Source organism: Toxorhynchites rutilus, chromosome 3 (assembly GCF_029784135.1).
Source record: "Toxorhynchites rutilus septentrionalis strain SRP chromosome 3, ASM2978413v1, whole genome shotgun sequence".
Taxonomy (NCBI): Eukaryota; Metazoa; Arthropoda; class Insecta; order Diptera; family Culicidae; genus Toxorhynchites; species Toxorhynchites rutilus.
This window is the reverse complement of record NC_073746.1, coordinates 50,593,291-50,608,110: the sequence shown is the minus strand read 5'-3', so window position 1 is coordinate 50,608,110 and position 14,820 is coordinate 50,593,291. Positions and strand designations below refer to the sequence as shown.

At 35.3% G+C, this 14,820-nt stretch overlaps 1 protein-coding gene across 4 annotated transcripts in view; it reads right to left on the bottom strand.

Annotated features, from left to right (window-relative positions):
- Positions 1-14,332, bottom strand: part of LOC129779978 (protein bicaudal C) — a 34,435-nt gene extending 20,103 nt beyond the window's left edge. Inside the window, exons 1-2 of one of the 4 annotated variants that reach the window (XM_055787794.1) lie at positions 13,970-14,332; positions 4,844-5,242 (exon numbers count right to left, since the gene is read on the bottom strand). In XM_055787794.1, the coding sequence (XP_055643769.1) occupies positions 4,844-5,051 (208 nt within the window). In that variant the 5' untranslated portion in view covers positions 5,052-5,242; positions 13,970-14,332. Of the gene's footprint in view, positions 1-4,843; positions 5,243-13,481; positions 13,801-13,969 lie in introns of those variants that run through there. The other 3 variants (XM_055787797.1, XM_055787798.1, XM_055787795.1) reach the window with 3 other exon arrangements.
- Between the last annotated feature and the right edge of the window lie 488 nt (positions 14,333-14,820).

Sequence of the window (14,820 nt, the reverse complement as noted above, 5' to 3'; positions counted from 1 at the left end):
TGACATTAACTGACATCATATTGCACAACGTCACACATAGATCATGCAATATTGTAAGCTTTGCACAATAAATACCTAATTTTTTTTTATCATACATTGTACAACATTTCAATATCTGAAACACACCCTCAATATTATTTCACAATTTCACAATGTTGTGCAATTATATTGTATAATATGGGCCGCTTAAGATGATTGAAAATGGGAAGTTTATGCTTAGCATGTTTGCCGTGCAATAATGTTCATGCCAGCAGTAGATGGCAGAGACTATTATACTGAACGCAAACAAATGTTTATGCAGTTCCAAACTCACAATCCTTCTCGCTCTAATTTCCATAGCAGGATGGCACAATTTGACAACTGTTAATTGCGGGTCTCTGGCAACCATATCCCAACCAATGCAAATTGAGCGTAGGCAGCATAAAACAGGCTCGCGCTTAGGGGGCTCACGTATTGTTTATTGTTTGGAGTCGTATATGTTAATATTCGATAAAGTTGGATAGTTTCCTTTAGCAAGCGATGCTTGGATGGGTATCCGGAAGCTTTCTTGGTGATTTGCAATTAAAATCACTGCTGGAGAATCGCGCGGAGCTCTTCATTTTTAATTTTAGGTTATGATTTCTATGCTCATGATTTTCTATGCTGGCTACAAAAAGGCGGCCATATTGGTTAATTGATTGAGAAATATTTCGAAACTGTTCATTCATACTGAACCAACTCTTAGAAAATGCTTCATTTGGTTCAGTCAGAGTGGATCATGTAAGTATAGGCAGCCAAGTAACTGCCATTTTTGGCATGATATTTGATGTTTTTTTACATCTATCATACGTCAAAGTATTGCCAGTGAGCAGCTAACATTTCTAAGAACAATATTGAACGAAAAAATTAACTGCTTTGAAAATTGCAGAGCATTAAACTTTATGTTCGTTTTTCTCGAAATCATAAAAATGTCACATGTGCCGATCTGACTTAACACCGAAAAATGAAAAAAAAATAGTACAGTAAATGATTGTGAAACAGCTAAATAAGTGGACTCAAACCAACGCCGAATTCAAACCAACAAAACATTTCCTTGAAGCTAAGATGTACCTTCTTGAAATGTGCTTGAACCCGTTGGTGTAAAATGTGCACATTCTGAGTGTATTAAAAAATGAACTCGACCCCTTGACTGAACGGATCAGTGAAAAAATCTGGTCTTCAGTGTGAATAACCGCAAAGTGTACTAATTCAGAGTGCGATTTAGGCTGTAACGAAGACAATAAATTCAAATTGGACGATTCTATTGACGAATACTGTCTAAAGCACCCCATACACGCACAATAATATGGTACGAATTTATTGATATTATTATTGAAGGTTGTCCATAGACGTACAATATTATGCCGTCACAGTCATACTTGTGTAATGAAATTGAATCATTTGGGGATAATATTGAAGTCGGTCCTGAATACTGTGCAAGGCTGGCTACTTATATAACATTATGGAAGTGAAAAACGTAAAATTTAACGAGTTACAACATCAGCAAAACGAAGCAAATGAGATGAAACTGAATCAAACCTTATACGCGAAACTCATGACACCTTCTGGGACTGTTTGAACGCAGTAGAAAATCAAAATAATAGTCAGCTTCGCGTTCAGGAATAAAATCTCATTGCCAACGAAATCGGCTGTTATATCAAAACATTTCTAAATGATCCCTAAGGCCGTACACTATTTGTCCGGAGGTCAATTATTTGACACTTTTTGACAGATAAAGTTTGGTTTGAAATTTGTAAAAACACTATTTTGTTTGCCACTCTGCAATTATCAACAGTGGCAAACAATATCAAACATGGGAAAAAATCAGCTGAAATATTTAACGTAAAGTAACCATATACTAACAGGTTTGTCGAACTGATGGAACAAAAATTTAAGCTATTCATGCCGAAATGAAATTTGAGCATCCCGAGCTACCGTAATCCCAACAGTCAAACGATGCTGTGTATTTTTTTACTTACACAGTATGGCTTGGTCTGTTTCTCACTATACATGTATAGAAACAGCTGATTGTGTGGAAAAGCAGAATAGAAGTAGAATCAATAGAGACCGAAAAGAAATATAAAATTATAGCAGGCTCAGAATTGTACCGCCGTTTTTCCGTTTTGACAAGGAAATAAATTTTGATCACGTTAAGTTCTTAGTTTAAATTTAAATCAGTTTCTGGTAGCATCCGAAAATCAGATCAGTTGAGCGCGAACATAGGCGTTCAATAATTTAAAAATTATTCGTCGTATTTTGTGTCGAACATATTTGACTAGTACACGTTGATCAAATTTTATCTGTCGAAAAGTGTCAAATATTTGTCTTCGGTAAAACAGTGTATGAGCATATTTGGTGGTCATTACTTTCTAAGCAGTACAAATTTTTCCCGTTTTTCCAAAAATGACTTTTAAAAAAAAACTATTGAACTACTGATCTACTACTGAAATAATCGACATATCAAATTGAAGCCAATAAGTTACTATTGAATTGACAAAATTTCACACGTGCAAAAAACTGGATTTGGTTTCGATTGTAGATTGTATTTGTTTTTTTTTGTAGTTTACATGGTTGAAGATAGAGAGTGCTCTATTTTTATTACTATAGTATAAAAAACAGCGTTAGACTCTTGCGGCTTCAATTCATACGGCACCCAATGTCCTTTCTTTCGGATCATTCCCATGGCTTTTAAACGATCGGATATGTTTTGCTGACCTACTCCAAGTGCTTTTGCAAGTTATTGTTGCGTTTGTGACGGATCTTGATCGAGTAAAGCCTCCAATTCTTCATCTTCAAACTTTTTTGGCGGTCCGGAACGTTCTTCGTCTTCCTAGTCAAAATTACCACTTTTAAACCTAGCAAACTACGTTTGCCACGTTCGTTGGAGCATGGTCCCCATAAACTTCCACCAAAATGCGAAGACTTCCCTCAGCATTTTTATTCATATTGAAGTAATGAAGTAACACTACCCGCAAGAACATTCTCGTTGGCGGGGAGTGTTCTCGACATATTCGAAGTGACAAAAAACTATGTTGTTTACGCTTCAACATTTTGACAAATACTGAAAAAGACGCACAATGAAAGTATCTTTCCAACGAATGTCTAAAAATTTGATTCACTGGAATAATAACCAAGTTACGTCATCTGTTGTAAAACCGAAGAAACTTACCGGTACACCTTCTTCTTCTTGAATGGCGTTAACGTTTCCTGTGGAACTTTTGCCGTCTCAACGTATGCATTAACTAGCGTCATTTATTAATACTTAGTTCAGATTTCTTAAGCCAAATAACACGCCTTGAACGTATTCCGAGGGGCAAGCTCTTGAATACGCGTGACCACAGTGCAAGTCGAAGGAAATTTCTTCGACGAAAAATCCTTCGGCCAGAACGGGAATCGAACCCGAACACCCGGCATGATAATGTGAGACGCTAACCACTCGGCCACGGGTGCACCTACCGGTACACCTAAAAAATATAAATAAAACGAATCTCTTTCATTAAATATAATTTAAAAAAATTGTAGAAAACCAGTTTAAAAGTTTTGTTGCTGCATTTTGCCAAAATTGTGACCACATACAAAATATAGATCAAAACATAAGCTTCCAAATGTACAATGTCTGCTGTAATGCAAAACTGCGAAAATTGTGGTTTTTAGTGAAGAAAGCAATAGCATTTTTTTACTATATGTTTCTAAATATTCATGTTTTATTTAGGATTTAATTAAAAGAAGTCCATGAAATTCCATTGATGAAAATTTTCATGTCACAGTAATCTGTAGAGGATAAAATACAAATTTGGGCACAAAATATTCAAACAAATAAAAATATTGCTAGATCATATAGAAGTTGTCTACAAACAAAGTTCAACCTTCATTTAATAAGTTTGACCCCGCAAGGAACTCAGCCAGCTCGCGACAATCGTGTTAAAGAAATGCAATCCTCCTATAATTTAAAACCTTACTGGGAATCCTATGCTGTGGAATTTTCCTCTCACTTCTCTGAGATTATTGGATTCCAAAATCACAATACAATCTCTTACTACTTGTATAGGCCCCAGTATTGTATATTTGTATATTTGAAGAAAATCGATTAGCCCCCAGCAAGTCACGAATATTTGGCTCGAGAGCTGATTTCCTAAATAAGAAATGATCAGAAAAATAAAATGTAGTTCATAATTGTACATTTATTGTTGCATACGTAATTATAAACAACTCATCCATACTACCGAAAGAAGAAAAAAATGTAACAACTTCACGTCCCTATGTAACGTAACGTGTATCGACGTACATTCTAATAACAATGATTAAAAAAATAATCGAAAACTGAATTGCAGTAAATTGTAGTTTGTATATGACATAAACAAATTATATTAACATATCTCGATAGTTGAATTTTGTTTTCTATTGTAGCAATGTGCCGAAAAACACATAAAAAGGTAATAAATCAACGAAACTAAAAACTGTTTTTATGATTGATTACAATATGAAGCCGAGTGAAGTTACGAGAATGACAGTATATTCTATCGGCATTTTTACAATATTTCTAGCATTTGTAATTTGTAAGAACCGAATTCATGATCAAAATCATACCAAATGAATGATTATAAAAAATGAAAATAATGAAAATATATTCATAATTTCAAGAAGAAATTCTTACATTTGGAGGATAATAATTAAATGAATGTAAAAATGTTCTCACAAATGGTGTCTGCGTGCCACAACTGCGATTTACGAACCTATGCAAGTCATTTTTTGTTACAATAGACCCGCGCTAACAAGCTGTCAATCGGACATAACTCATCACCTGCAGGGGATCAAATTCTCCTACCTTTAATCATATCCTCCAGCTTCAGGCGGTCCACCTTGAACCGCTCGACATGTAGATCGTCCGGATTGGCTACGCCCAACTGAGCCGCAATCAACCGCAGGTCACCCCAATCACTCTCGACCGACGAGATTTCGCTGCCGGTCGTTTCGCTCGGAGGTCCCCCATTGATGAAGATGTGCTTGTTGAAAGGTGGACAGGATGTCATCATTTTTCAGAGCCCAGCTGCTGCGGTGCGGTTCTTGCGTTTGAGTGATGTGTATATGTGAGCGAGAGTATTTGTTTCTCGATTTTTTTTTGTACGCCCAGCGTTGTATTGGGTGACGTCGGTGATAATGTTGATGGTTATTTGTCGCGTATTGTCCGCTCGTAGATATATCTATTCTGAACCGCTGTTGAAAGCTGCAACGGGATATGGAATGGAATTTAAAAAAAAGGCACCATGAAATGCGACCCCTGGTGGTGGTGGATAAATAGGATTTTTTTAGACGTAATTGATTGCATCTCGTGAATAATGCCGTTAGACTCATAATAGAAAATGTCGATATGCTAGTGAGATCCTGATTCGAATATTCGCTCCACTATTCGGCACCATTGCTGTCGAATATCCAAGATCCTATCAAATCACACAGGACGAAAGTTAAGCTGTACATCGGTATCAAAAAACACATAAATCAACATAACGAAAAATGAATTACACGCTCGACAATTTGTTGACCGTTACTAACTAGTATAGATTTTCATCAGATAAAAGCATTTCTACACGCTATAAGCATTCGGAAGGCACGGCTAGTGCCTACAAAAACAGTCCAGCCATCGACAACGAAATCCCCGGTTGTTTCCGTTTGTCGTTCAGTCATAAACGAGCGAATTGTATCTGTTTTGAAATCAGATTTCCACGATTTATCCGCCTGTTTACGAGTAATTAATAATCGGTCCCGGTTGACCAATTGGGCCGGTGGACCAATCGTCAGCGCAGGACCGTCGATTGTCGTCAAGCATTCTCCTTTGGGACGGTCGGTGGTTTTTGACCACAATAATTGAAACATTGCGAGTGTGCCTCACGCCTCGCCTTCGCCCAACAGAGAACCACCGGACTCTGCGGTGGGCTTTGGATGATGATAACCAAAGTGGCGCTGCTAAACGTATCAATTTGGTAGGGGTGGTCCACAATGACCACGTTATTGTTGTAACCACAATTCATTAGTGGAAGAAATGGCTCAGAGACAGAGGCTGAATAGAGCTAGATTGTGAACAGCCCGAATCGCCAGCCACAGATCGATTATCATGCAGCGCTGAAATTTATGAGTTGCACCCAACTTTTGTCAGTTTGGTTTACTATGCAGCGGATTGTCCCCATATTAGAAACCTAACGGGGAGTGAAAACCAAGAGTAATTCATTACAATTACAAATTTCAAAGATGTGACAGTAACTGATGGTTATGGGCGGCGGAAGCTTACAGCTGCAGTCAATCCACAGCTTGTCATCCGTTCGGAATTTATTTCTGATACTCACGCTCGAATGTGTTTAGATAATTTGTGAATGCAGATACTATTCCCTACGATTCCCTACGAGAATATTTCTTTTCAAAATTCATAAACTCTTCATAAACGTGTGAGTAAATAAAATCATGATTGGCAGCAACATGAGAATTATTGAAAAAACTAGGAACTGGGTTTTACAAAAATTATAGTAAAAAGCATAGTACCATTTGTGGAATGCTTCTCCAAATACGAGGACAAAAAGAAATTTCGGAGAAAAGAAAAGAAAAGAAAGAAGAATTTTCGTATCACATAATCACTAAAGATGAGAAATGAATATATTATTGCTATTAGAAACGTACCAAAGATAAATATCGTTGTACCAATAGTATGCTCTGTGTTTAGTGGAATCATAAAGGTAAGTAATCGTCAAACGAAATCAGTTCCATCTAAAAAAGAATAATTTCCGAAGGGTATGACATAGACAAAAATTTGCTAGTCCCATTGTTTTGGTCTATCCCCTGTCGAAAATAATCTTTGAACCAAAAATGGTCATACAAAGGTTGGTTCTTTTCATCATAAATGGCACTAACGTTCCTAGAGTAAATTCGTCGTCTCAACATAGCATTACTTGCGTCATTTTTTTATTAGTACTTAGTTGAGATTACTATGCCAAACAACACGCCTTGAATGCATTCTGAGTGACAAGGTCTAGAATACGCGTGACCACAGTGCAAGTCGGAGGAAATTTCTTGGACGAAAAATTCCCTCGACCAGAAAGGGAATTGAACTCGAACCCCCGGCCTGTGTGACGCTAACCATTCGGCCACGGGAGCACAAAAGTTAGTTATTGTAAACAAATAAATGTGTCTCGTTCTGATATAAAAAAACAACTACTCACATAAAATGACTAATACAAACAAACACTTTCAAATATGTCATCGGCCGGTTACTTTTTCTTTCACAACATGTTGATATTCTTCAAAGGAGAACAACTTGTTGTTGGCATCATGTATGTATTTGTTCTCCTGGATATCTTCAGTCTAAGTTCGATGTTTATCGTCAAGCCATCGTAGCATCTGTTAGCTTAAATTAATTTGTCTACAAACTACAAACATATAAATAATCTGTGGAGATATTTTTGGTTTTCCATATTTACTGAAACTTTTCGTTTTTTCGTTCAAGTTTCGCAAACAATCGCAAACTATATAGATTAGCGACTTACCGTTCAGTTTTTGCATATAACCAATTTTTACACGATCACACGATGGTTTTTAATATCACCTAACAGGACTTCAATTCTTCCCTTTGCGCTCAATGAAGTTATAATATAGCAAATCTAACACCTCTTGAAAGGCTTCGATTGAGCCAACCAGACTAAACCAAGGGAAATCTACCCGGACTTTACATTTGATAATTTCTTTTATGATTGGACTGAACAACGAGTGAGGAACTCAGCAAGAATAATGTATGCGAGAACAATAGGGACTTGCGTTGAAATGCGAATGAATGATTTCTGTTTTCGAACGCTTTCGAATGTGTGTGTCTGTGTGTGTGAGTCCTCATGAATAAGAAATGTTAGAGAAAGAGAGTGAGATGGATATTCAGCTTTTTGCTGAGAGATCAAATTCACATGATTTTACCAGCCAGAAATAGCATCAGAAGATATTTGCGGACATTATAATACTCCGCAAATATTAGGTTGGTGAAATTCATCATTTTCTCTGTAGTTGGCTTTAGTGATCAATATCTCGAGTATTCAATAATATTATACAGTTTCAAGTATAAGCTCTTTGTAAAACTGACATTTCACACTAAAAAAAATCTTTAACTGTTTTTTTGTTCCATTCAGTTGTGAGTTACAGGGCGTTAACAATCGAAGTCTACAAAAAGAGATTCGGTACATTTTACACTTTACCTTGTATAAAGGCGAAAATGCAAGCCAAACCTCTGGAATTGTGAATGGTTCCGATACTATAACAGTAAAATACGTGCAATATATTTTTTGATTTTTTTGTTGTTGATTTTTAATTATATTTTTTTATTTTTTATAGTACTATATACTAAATTGAGATCTCTACAGTCAACAAATGGACCGTTTGAAAATAGCGATTGACCAGAAACGGTCAGAATCGGCCAGCAGAGAAGGTGTTTTGTTCCATGAGGACAACGCAAGACCACACAACTCTGGGAGCTCGATTCGGATGTGTTAATGTTTGTTTTCTAATGCATCCACCAAATAGTCCAAACCTAGCACCAAGCGATTACCACATTTTTCTCGCATTGTAAAACTTCCTGAGTGATAAAAAACTAGGGTCAAGAGAATATTATAAAAATCTATTGCTAGAGTTTTTCTCTACTAAGAACCTAGAAAGTTTTATTTATCATAGCAACACATTTTGCAACAAAACGGTGCATATTGGACCCAAATCGGACAATCCGAAACATATTAAAAATGGTTTTGAATTTCACCCAAAAATAATGAATTACTTTTTCCTCAACTTAATTTTTGTTCCATAGTTTTCTCAGATAAAGATAGAAAGCGCTTATATATTTTTATATTTTTTCTAGAAAGCTGTGCTTTTTTCACATAGTACCATAAAAAAACATGATAAAACATCAATATCGATATTGTGCAATTCCAAATGAAATCGTCCTAAAAATGCAGATTTTCAAAACATGTTCTTTTGATTCGAATGAAAATTTGTATTCCGTTTGGGTTGGAGGAAATATGAGTTTTTAACAGTAATTGGTATTTTTTTTTAGCTCTAGTGTGACTTTTTAAAAGGGTGTATCGATTTAAGTAAGATAAATTTTTGATAATTTATATCTCGAAAATTGAAAATTGAAAAAAATACACTGAGAAAAAATAGTACTCTGTTTTTATATACAAAACAAACTTTAACTTGTAATGTTAAAGAATTTTTTTTCTATTTTTCTTAACCCTCTACAGCTCAAGCCCGCCTTTAGACGGGCTTCGAGGATTCTCTTTTCAAATTATTCAGACGATATTCTCTATATACCCCCACTAGAACGTCTTTAGAATATTTTCATCTACCACACATACACTTTTTTTTATGCTGGCAGCTTTCTGCTAGGAGTATTTTATGTTGAAAGTCGGAATTCGAGATAAAAGTGGAGTAGGTTTTTTTAGATAAATAAAAAACTTGGGTGGTAGAGGGTTATTTTTTTCGTATAAAATAGAAGTCATGTAGAAAATTCAAAAATAAGTCCAAGAAAACTATTTTTGACGGACTCTGTGGAACATCGAATTTTTATGAATTTTCGAAACTTCGAATTTTTGTATGTTAACAATCATTTTTGGCCACAAATTATGAATCTTGATGTGATTTAAAATAAAAAAAGCTATTTATCAATCTCCTTCTAAATGCAGTCATTCCCGAGATATTAAAAAAAACATTTCTAATTTATTGTCTTTTTTATAGTAAATAGACCCTTTTAATATGTTCGTCATGTCATACTGTCATGTTCTTGAAATTTTATGAATTTTATTCCGGGAACTTTTTGATCAAGGTCAAAAAATAAAAGAGGTGTTTTTTTCTCTTTTGAGTTATTATTTTTCAAATTCAACATGTTTCAGTCTTCGTTCAATATTCCTATGCAATTAGACTAGGTCTATGCGACTAGAATCCAATCTTACCGCAAGTGTAATATTTTTTTTAGCTAATTGGCTTTAATTTAATATGTTGATCATCTGAATCGGTTAAGTTGCTCAAAAGTTATGAAATGTTGAAAAAAGTCATTGTTGGATAAAATGCGAGAAATTATTTTTCGGACCAACGTTTAACTTTGAAAAATCATAACTCAAGAACTAGTTATGTTATGTTAAAACACCCAGAAAAACTATGAAAATATGGCTTTCTCTAGTCCAAAGCCATGTAAACAGTAAAAAACAAATACAATCAGGAAGTACAAAAACAAAATCCGAATTGTTTGCAATATTTCTTCGAAAAAGTCTATCTAATTGACTGTGATTTGATACGTTAACCATCTGTATTGGTTAAGTAGTTCAAAAGTAATAAAAAAGTTATGGGAAAAAATATTTTCTTACAGCAAATTACAGCAACATCCGAATTACGAAAACACTTGTAATACTAACCTCGAGCCAACCGCGAGTAATCGGTTGCATATTACTAACATAGATAATAAGAAAAATTGTCAAAGTATTGAACTCCCGGCCCCGTGAGGCTAACGCCATATGAGCCTTGATAAAAATATATATTTTGGAAAAAAAAACCATCAGTTTTATGGGGTAACTTTTTGAAACTACCTACCTTCACTCCCTCGAAAAACGATGATTGATCAAATGAAAGCCAATTAATTAGTAATTTTTGAAAAAAAAATTACACTTGCAAAAAATAGGTTTTGTTTGCATAATTGTTGATTTTATTTATTTTTTAAAGTTCGGGACCAAGGGAGCTAAAGATAATAATCCGATGCAACCTTCGTGCCGTTCAAGCAACATTTCGGACATACAAAATCGCCGTTTGACATCTCTCGCTTTTAATTCGTATGAAACATAATTTTCTTGCCTTTGAATGTAACTTGGGTCGTTTAGAAATTGCTTATAGAGGTATTCACAATGATTCTGCTAGCTCAGTTTCCGTTTGACACGAATTTTGTGCGAGGAAAGTCTCTAATTCTTTGTCATCAAACTTTTTCGGTTGACCAGGACGCTATTTCTTGTTTACACTAAAATCACTACATTTAAATATTCCAAACCAAAATCTAACCGATGGTTACCATGTACTTCTACAAGCATTCGATACACTTCAGTTGCACTTCTCTTCCAATAGAAACAAAAACAATATTCGAATAAGTTGTCCATCCAATGTTTAAAGACAAAAACAAACTGAACCTTTCTCATAATTTGATCGTAAAATGTTAGGTGTTCTTTAAAAATGTTTTGATCATGTCAACTAGAGAACTTCAACTGCAAAACAAAACTACGACTAGAAAACGTCAAAATATTGGAAAATTTATAAAAAAATATCTTTATCGGTAGAGCCAATTGTACAATTGAATGCGAAAAACAGAAGCGTTTGAGTTGTTGAAAATGTTGAGGACGATGATACCGAAGCAAAAGTTTCTGTAAGTTTGATTTAAGCACAAGTTTTTGCTGTTGTTATTACCCGACAAAGTAAGATTAACGGGAATACAGATCGGACTCGATCATATATACACTCGATTATACAGGCATTCCATGCCAAACCGATGTAGTCAAAATTGCTGAGAAAATAATACACCCGTAATTTTTTTTTGTCAGGGTGGCCATTTCCATTTCAGGATGGTCCGATCAAAAATTTTCCTTTTTCCCCGAAATTGATTTTGTTCAAAAATTCATAACTTTTGAAGTACTTGACCGATTCAGATGATCGATATACAGTAGAACTCCGATAACCTGCGGAATAGTCTGACAATGTCAATGCGAATAACAAAAATCACGGATATCGCAATAGAGGATTAAAAATGGAGTGCAAACAAAGAAAAAAGATATTTCAGCATGAAAACTATATTTTACCAATACAGAAATCATTAATCATATAGATGGACATAAGGTCGTGTTCACCAGTGGTCAGAAAATGTGAACACCATTACCAAAAACAGATGAATATGAGTCTATCACTCACTGACAAATTCCGGATAGGTCTATAGATTTACTATGGAACTCTCTGCAGCGAATGATCCGCGCCGCTGGCTCTCTCTCTAAAATGTATGTCTAATTTCCTAAATTCCTGTGGCTATAGACGGAAACCATTTTGCATAAATTGAAAAAAAAGTGGCTACAAAAGTATCTTTTTCAATCTTGAATTTTTTTTTGATCCGTTGAATCCTGTATCCTTAATGAATGACAAAAACTTTTTGTAAGAGTGATATTTAGACCACTAAATTTTTTTTTGTCATAGTTGGTTTACTTCAACTTTTGCAAAAATGTTAATCGGCGTCTGATGGCCCTACCACAAATAGAGCATGATTTGCTTTTTTAGAACAAGATCTTGTGCTGACGTTAGTACGTTACAATTTATAGTGAGTACAGCCAAACCGAAAAAAAAAGCGTATCAAACCTCACCATTGACTTTCAAAAAATAGTTTTCGCTACACAATTAAAAAACAGCATTTTTTTATGCTGTAGATAAGGACCACATAAGGAAAGTTTTTTTTAAGTAAATAATCCAATTCCTAATGATTCCATTCGTGATAATCGTTCGATTTCGTTTTATTTTCTTTTTGTACGTTAAGACAAGTTGCCTCAAGCGCACAAAAATAGGTATTCCTTTAAAGTACAGGAATACCTATTTTTGTGGATCACGATTGTTATAAATAATCTAGTATTTCAAATATTTTGGATGATTTTGAAAAGTTTCAACGTTTAAAAAAAATTGTGCATACTCCATAACCCTCCATCTAGCATAAGCAACCTGAGCCAACTGTGAGTGGTCCACCATTCGCAAGCAAATCTGTATTATTATAATTTTGTGGTAAGGCGAATTGACTCTTTTCTTGTCAAACTCTACAATTTTCTATTCATGTAAAATCGTTGCATCATTCTATTGTGAATAATAAATAATGAGATTATGCGACTCATGAGCAAAACTATCGTCGACAACAATGCTTCCGAAAATGTCACTACTCTAAATGTTGAAAAATGTTGAAAATGTTGAAAAAAATTTATAATAATCACTTCCGATAAATCTGTTCAAATCTCTAAAAAAATTGATGGAAAATCATATTCGCCTTTTTTACATCCTTTATACAAATGTAATTCTAGAAATTGTATTTCATTAACCAATTCCAAAGATATTACCTACGAATAACTTGAAACTATCACTCGTCATTTCGATGTCGTACTGAACTTCTATCAAAATCAGCGTGCATATCACATCCAAGTCACGCTGGAGTAGTGAAAGCGTAGAGTCCTTGATCGATCGAAGATTTCAATAAACTGTGTCACTTGTGAATTGCAACTTAATCCACTGTTTCTTCATCAAGTATTACTGATTAAGAATGACCATAATTTGAGGGTCCTCTTGATAGAACAGTTAGCATTCCAGTCCATGTGTTCACCATCTCATTTCGTACCATCACTCCTATGTTGTCCACCATTTCTTTGATAATAGAATAGTCTGTACATATTTACCTAGAATGTTCTTTCGCAGAAAGATGCTTGACTGTAGTAGCTGTATTACTCTCCGTTGTTCGTGTAACAAATGAAAATCACAATAATTTAACAAAATTCTTCGTATTTGTTCCGGTTAACTAACTTATGCAAGTATGGTCAAGAGTAGTGGATTTCCGAATCACAACGTTCGTACAATACCCAACAGCTTCTTTGAATAGACTAATGTTTAAGTCCTGGCCCCCGAGTCATAGAGGCGGAAGCTTGCTTTGGGAAACAATTGCAAAGTGTGATTTCGTAGACGGATTAACACTACCACTACAAACCGAGTTCATTGACCTCCGAGCACAGGTCATCGACCACAGAACGATCTAAAAACAAACCTTGTAGTCAACAACATTCGCGAAAACCACAAAACAACCACCATATTTGGTAGTGTACGTGACCGGATTAGATTGTGATATGACCAATACGCCGATGAGTGATATTCTTGTCAGAAGTTATCTCACCTTCGCACAATGTTGGTCACCCTTAGGGTAACACAATCCGAACTTACTGGAAACTGGTCGAAGCGATAGTCACCTTCAGTAGAGGTCAATAAAGCGCATAAATATCACCCACATTATTCATTGATTTCGTTTCACTAAATTAAGGCATGCAAAAATATATTATGTTTTAAAATCGCGTCACTACAATCACTATTCGCTGCTAAGTCTAGCAGTTCTACGGGATAAATGTTATCAAATATGAGTAAATTCCCACGCTAGTTGCATTGGATCGCGCCTACAAACTTGCGTCGTTTGGAACTAGTCGGACTGGACACTGACAGAGTGAGATGGCTTTAAATCGCCACTGATACGAGACCATGTGGGTGACTGTGATAAAGCTAATCAGTGGGAGGAAGAAGGTCGGCCATCTTGCTATCATTTCCTGTCGTGAGCTTAACGAAACTCACTGATAACGCTGGGGTACGTTCTCGGTTCTGAGAAGCTTCGAGTACCAGTGATGACTGGTATAAATATTCATATCACAGAATTACATAAATCGGTTATATTCGCTACAACTAATCAGTAAATCCAAGCAAGTAAGCCTCTCACATTAAACGCTCACGCAACAAATTTTAATAACTTCTACAAAAGTGAACCGATTATTATTTAAAAAGAAAGAAACGAAAATAAACCTTATTTTAGGACATTTTCGATGCGACCACCTTTTTTTTCGATTACGCGTTTTAAACGGTGAACAAAATTCTTCATGTACAACTCTAACATTACGACTTCGATGCTTTTGAATATCCGAGTTATTTCTTCTTTAAGTTCCTCCAAATTTGGTGGATTATTAACATAGCAACGGTCCTTCA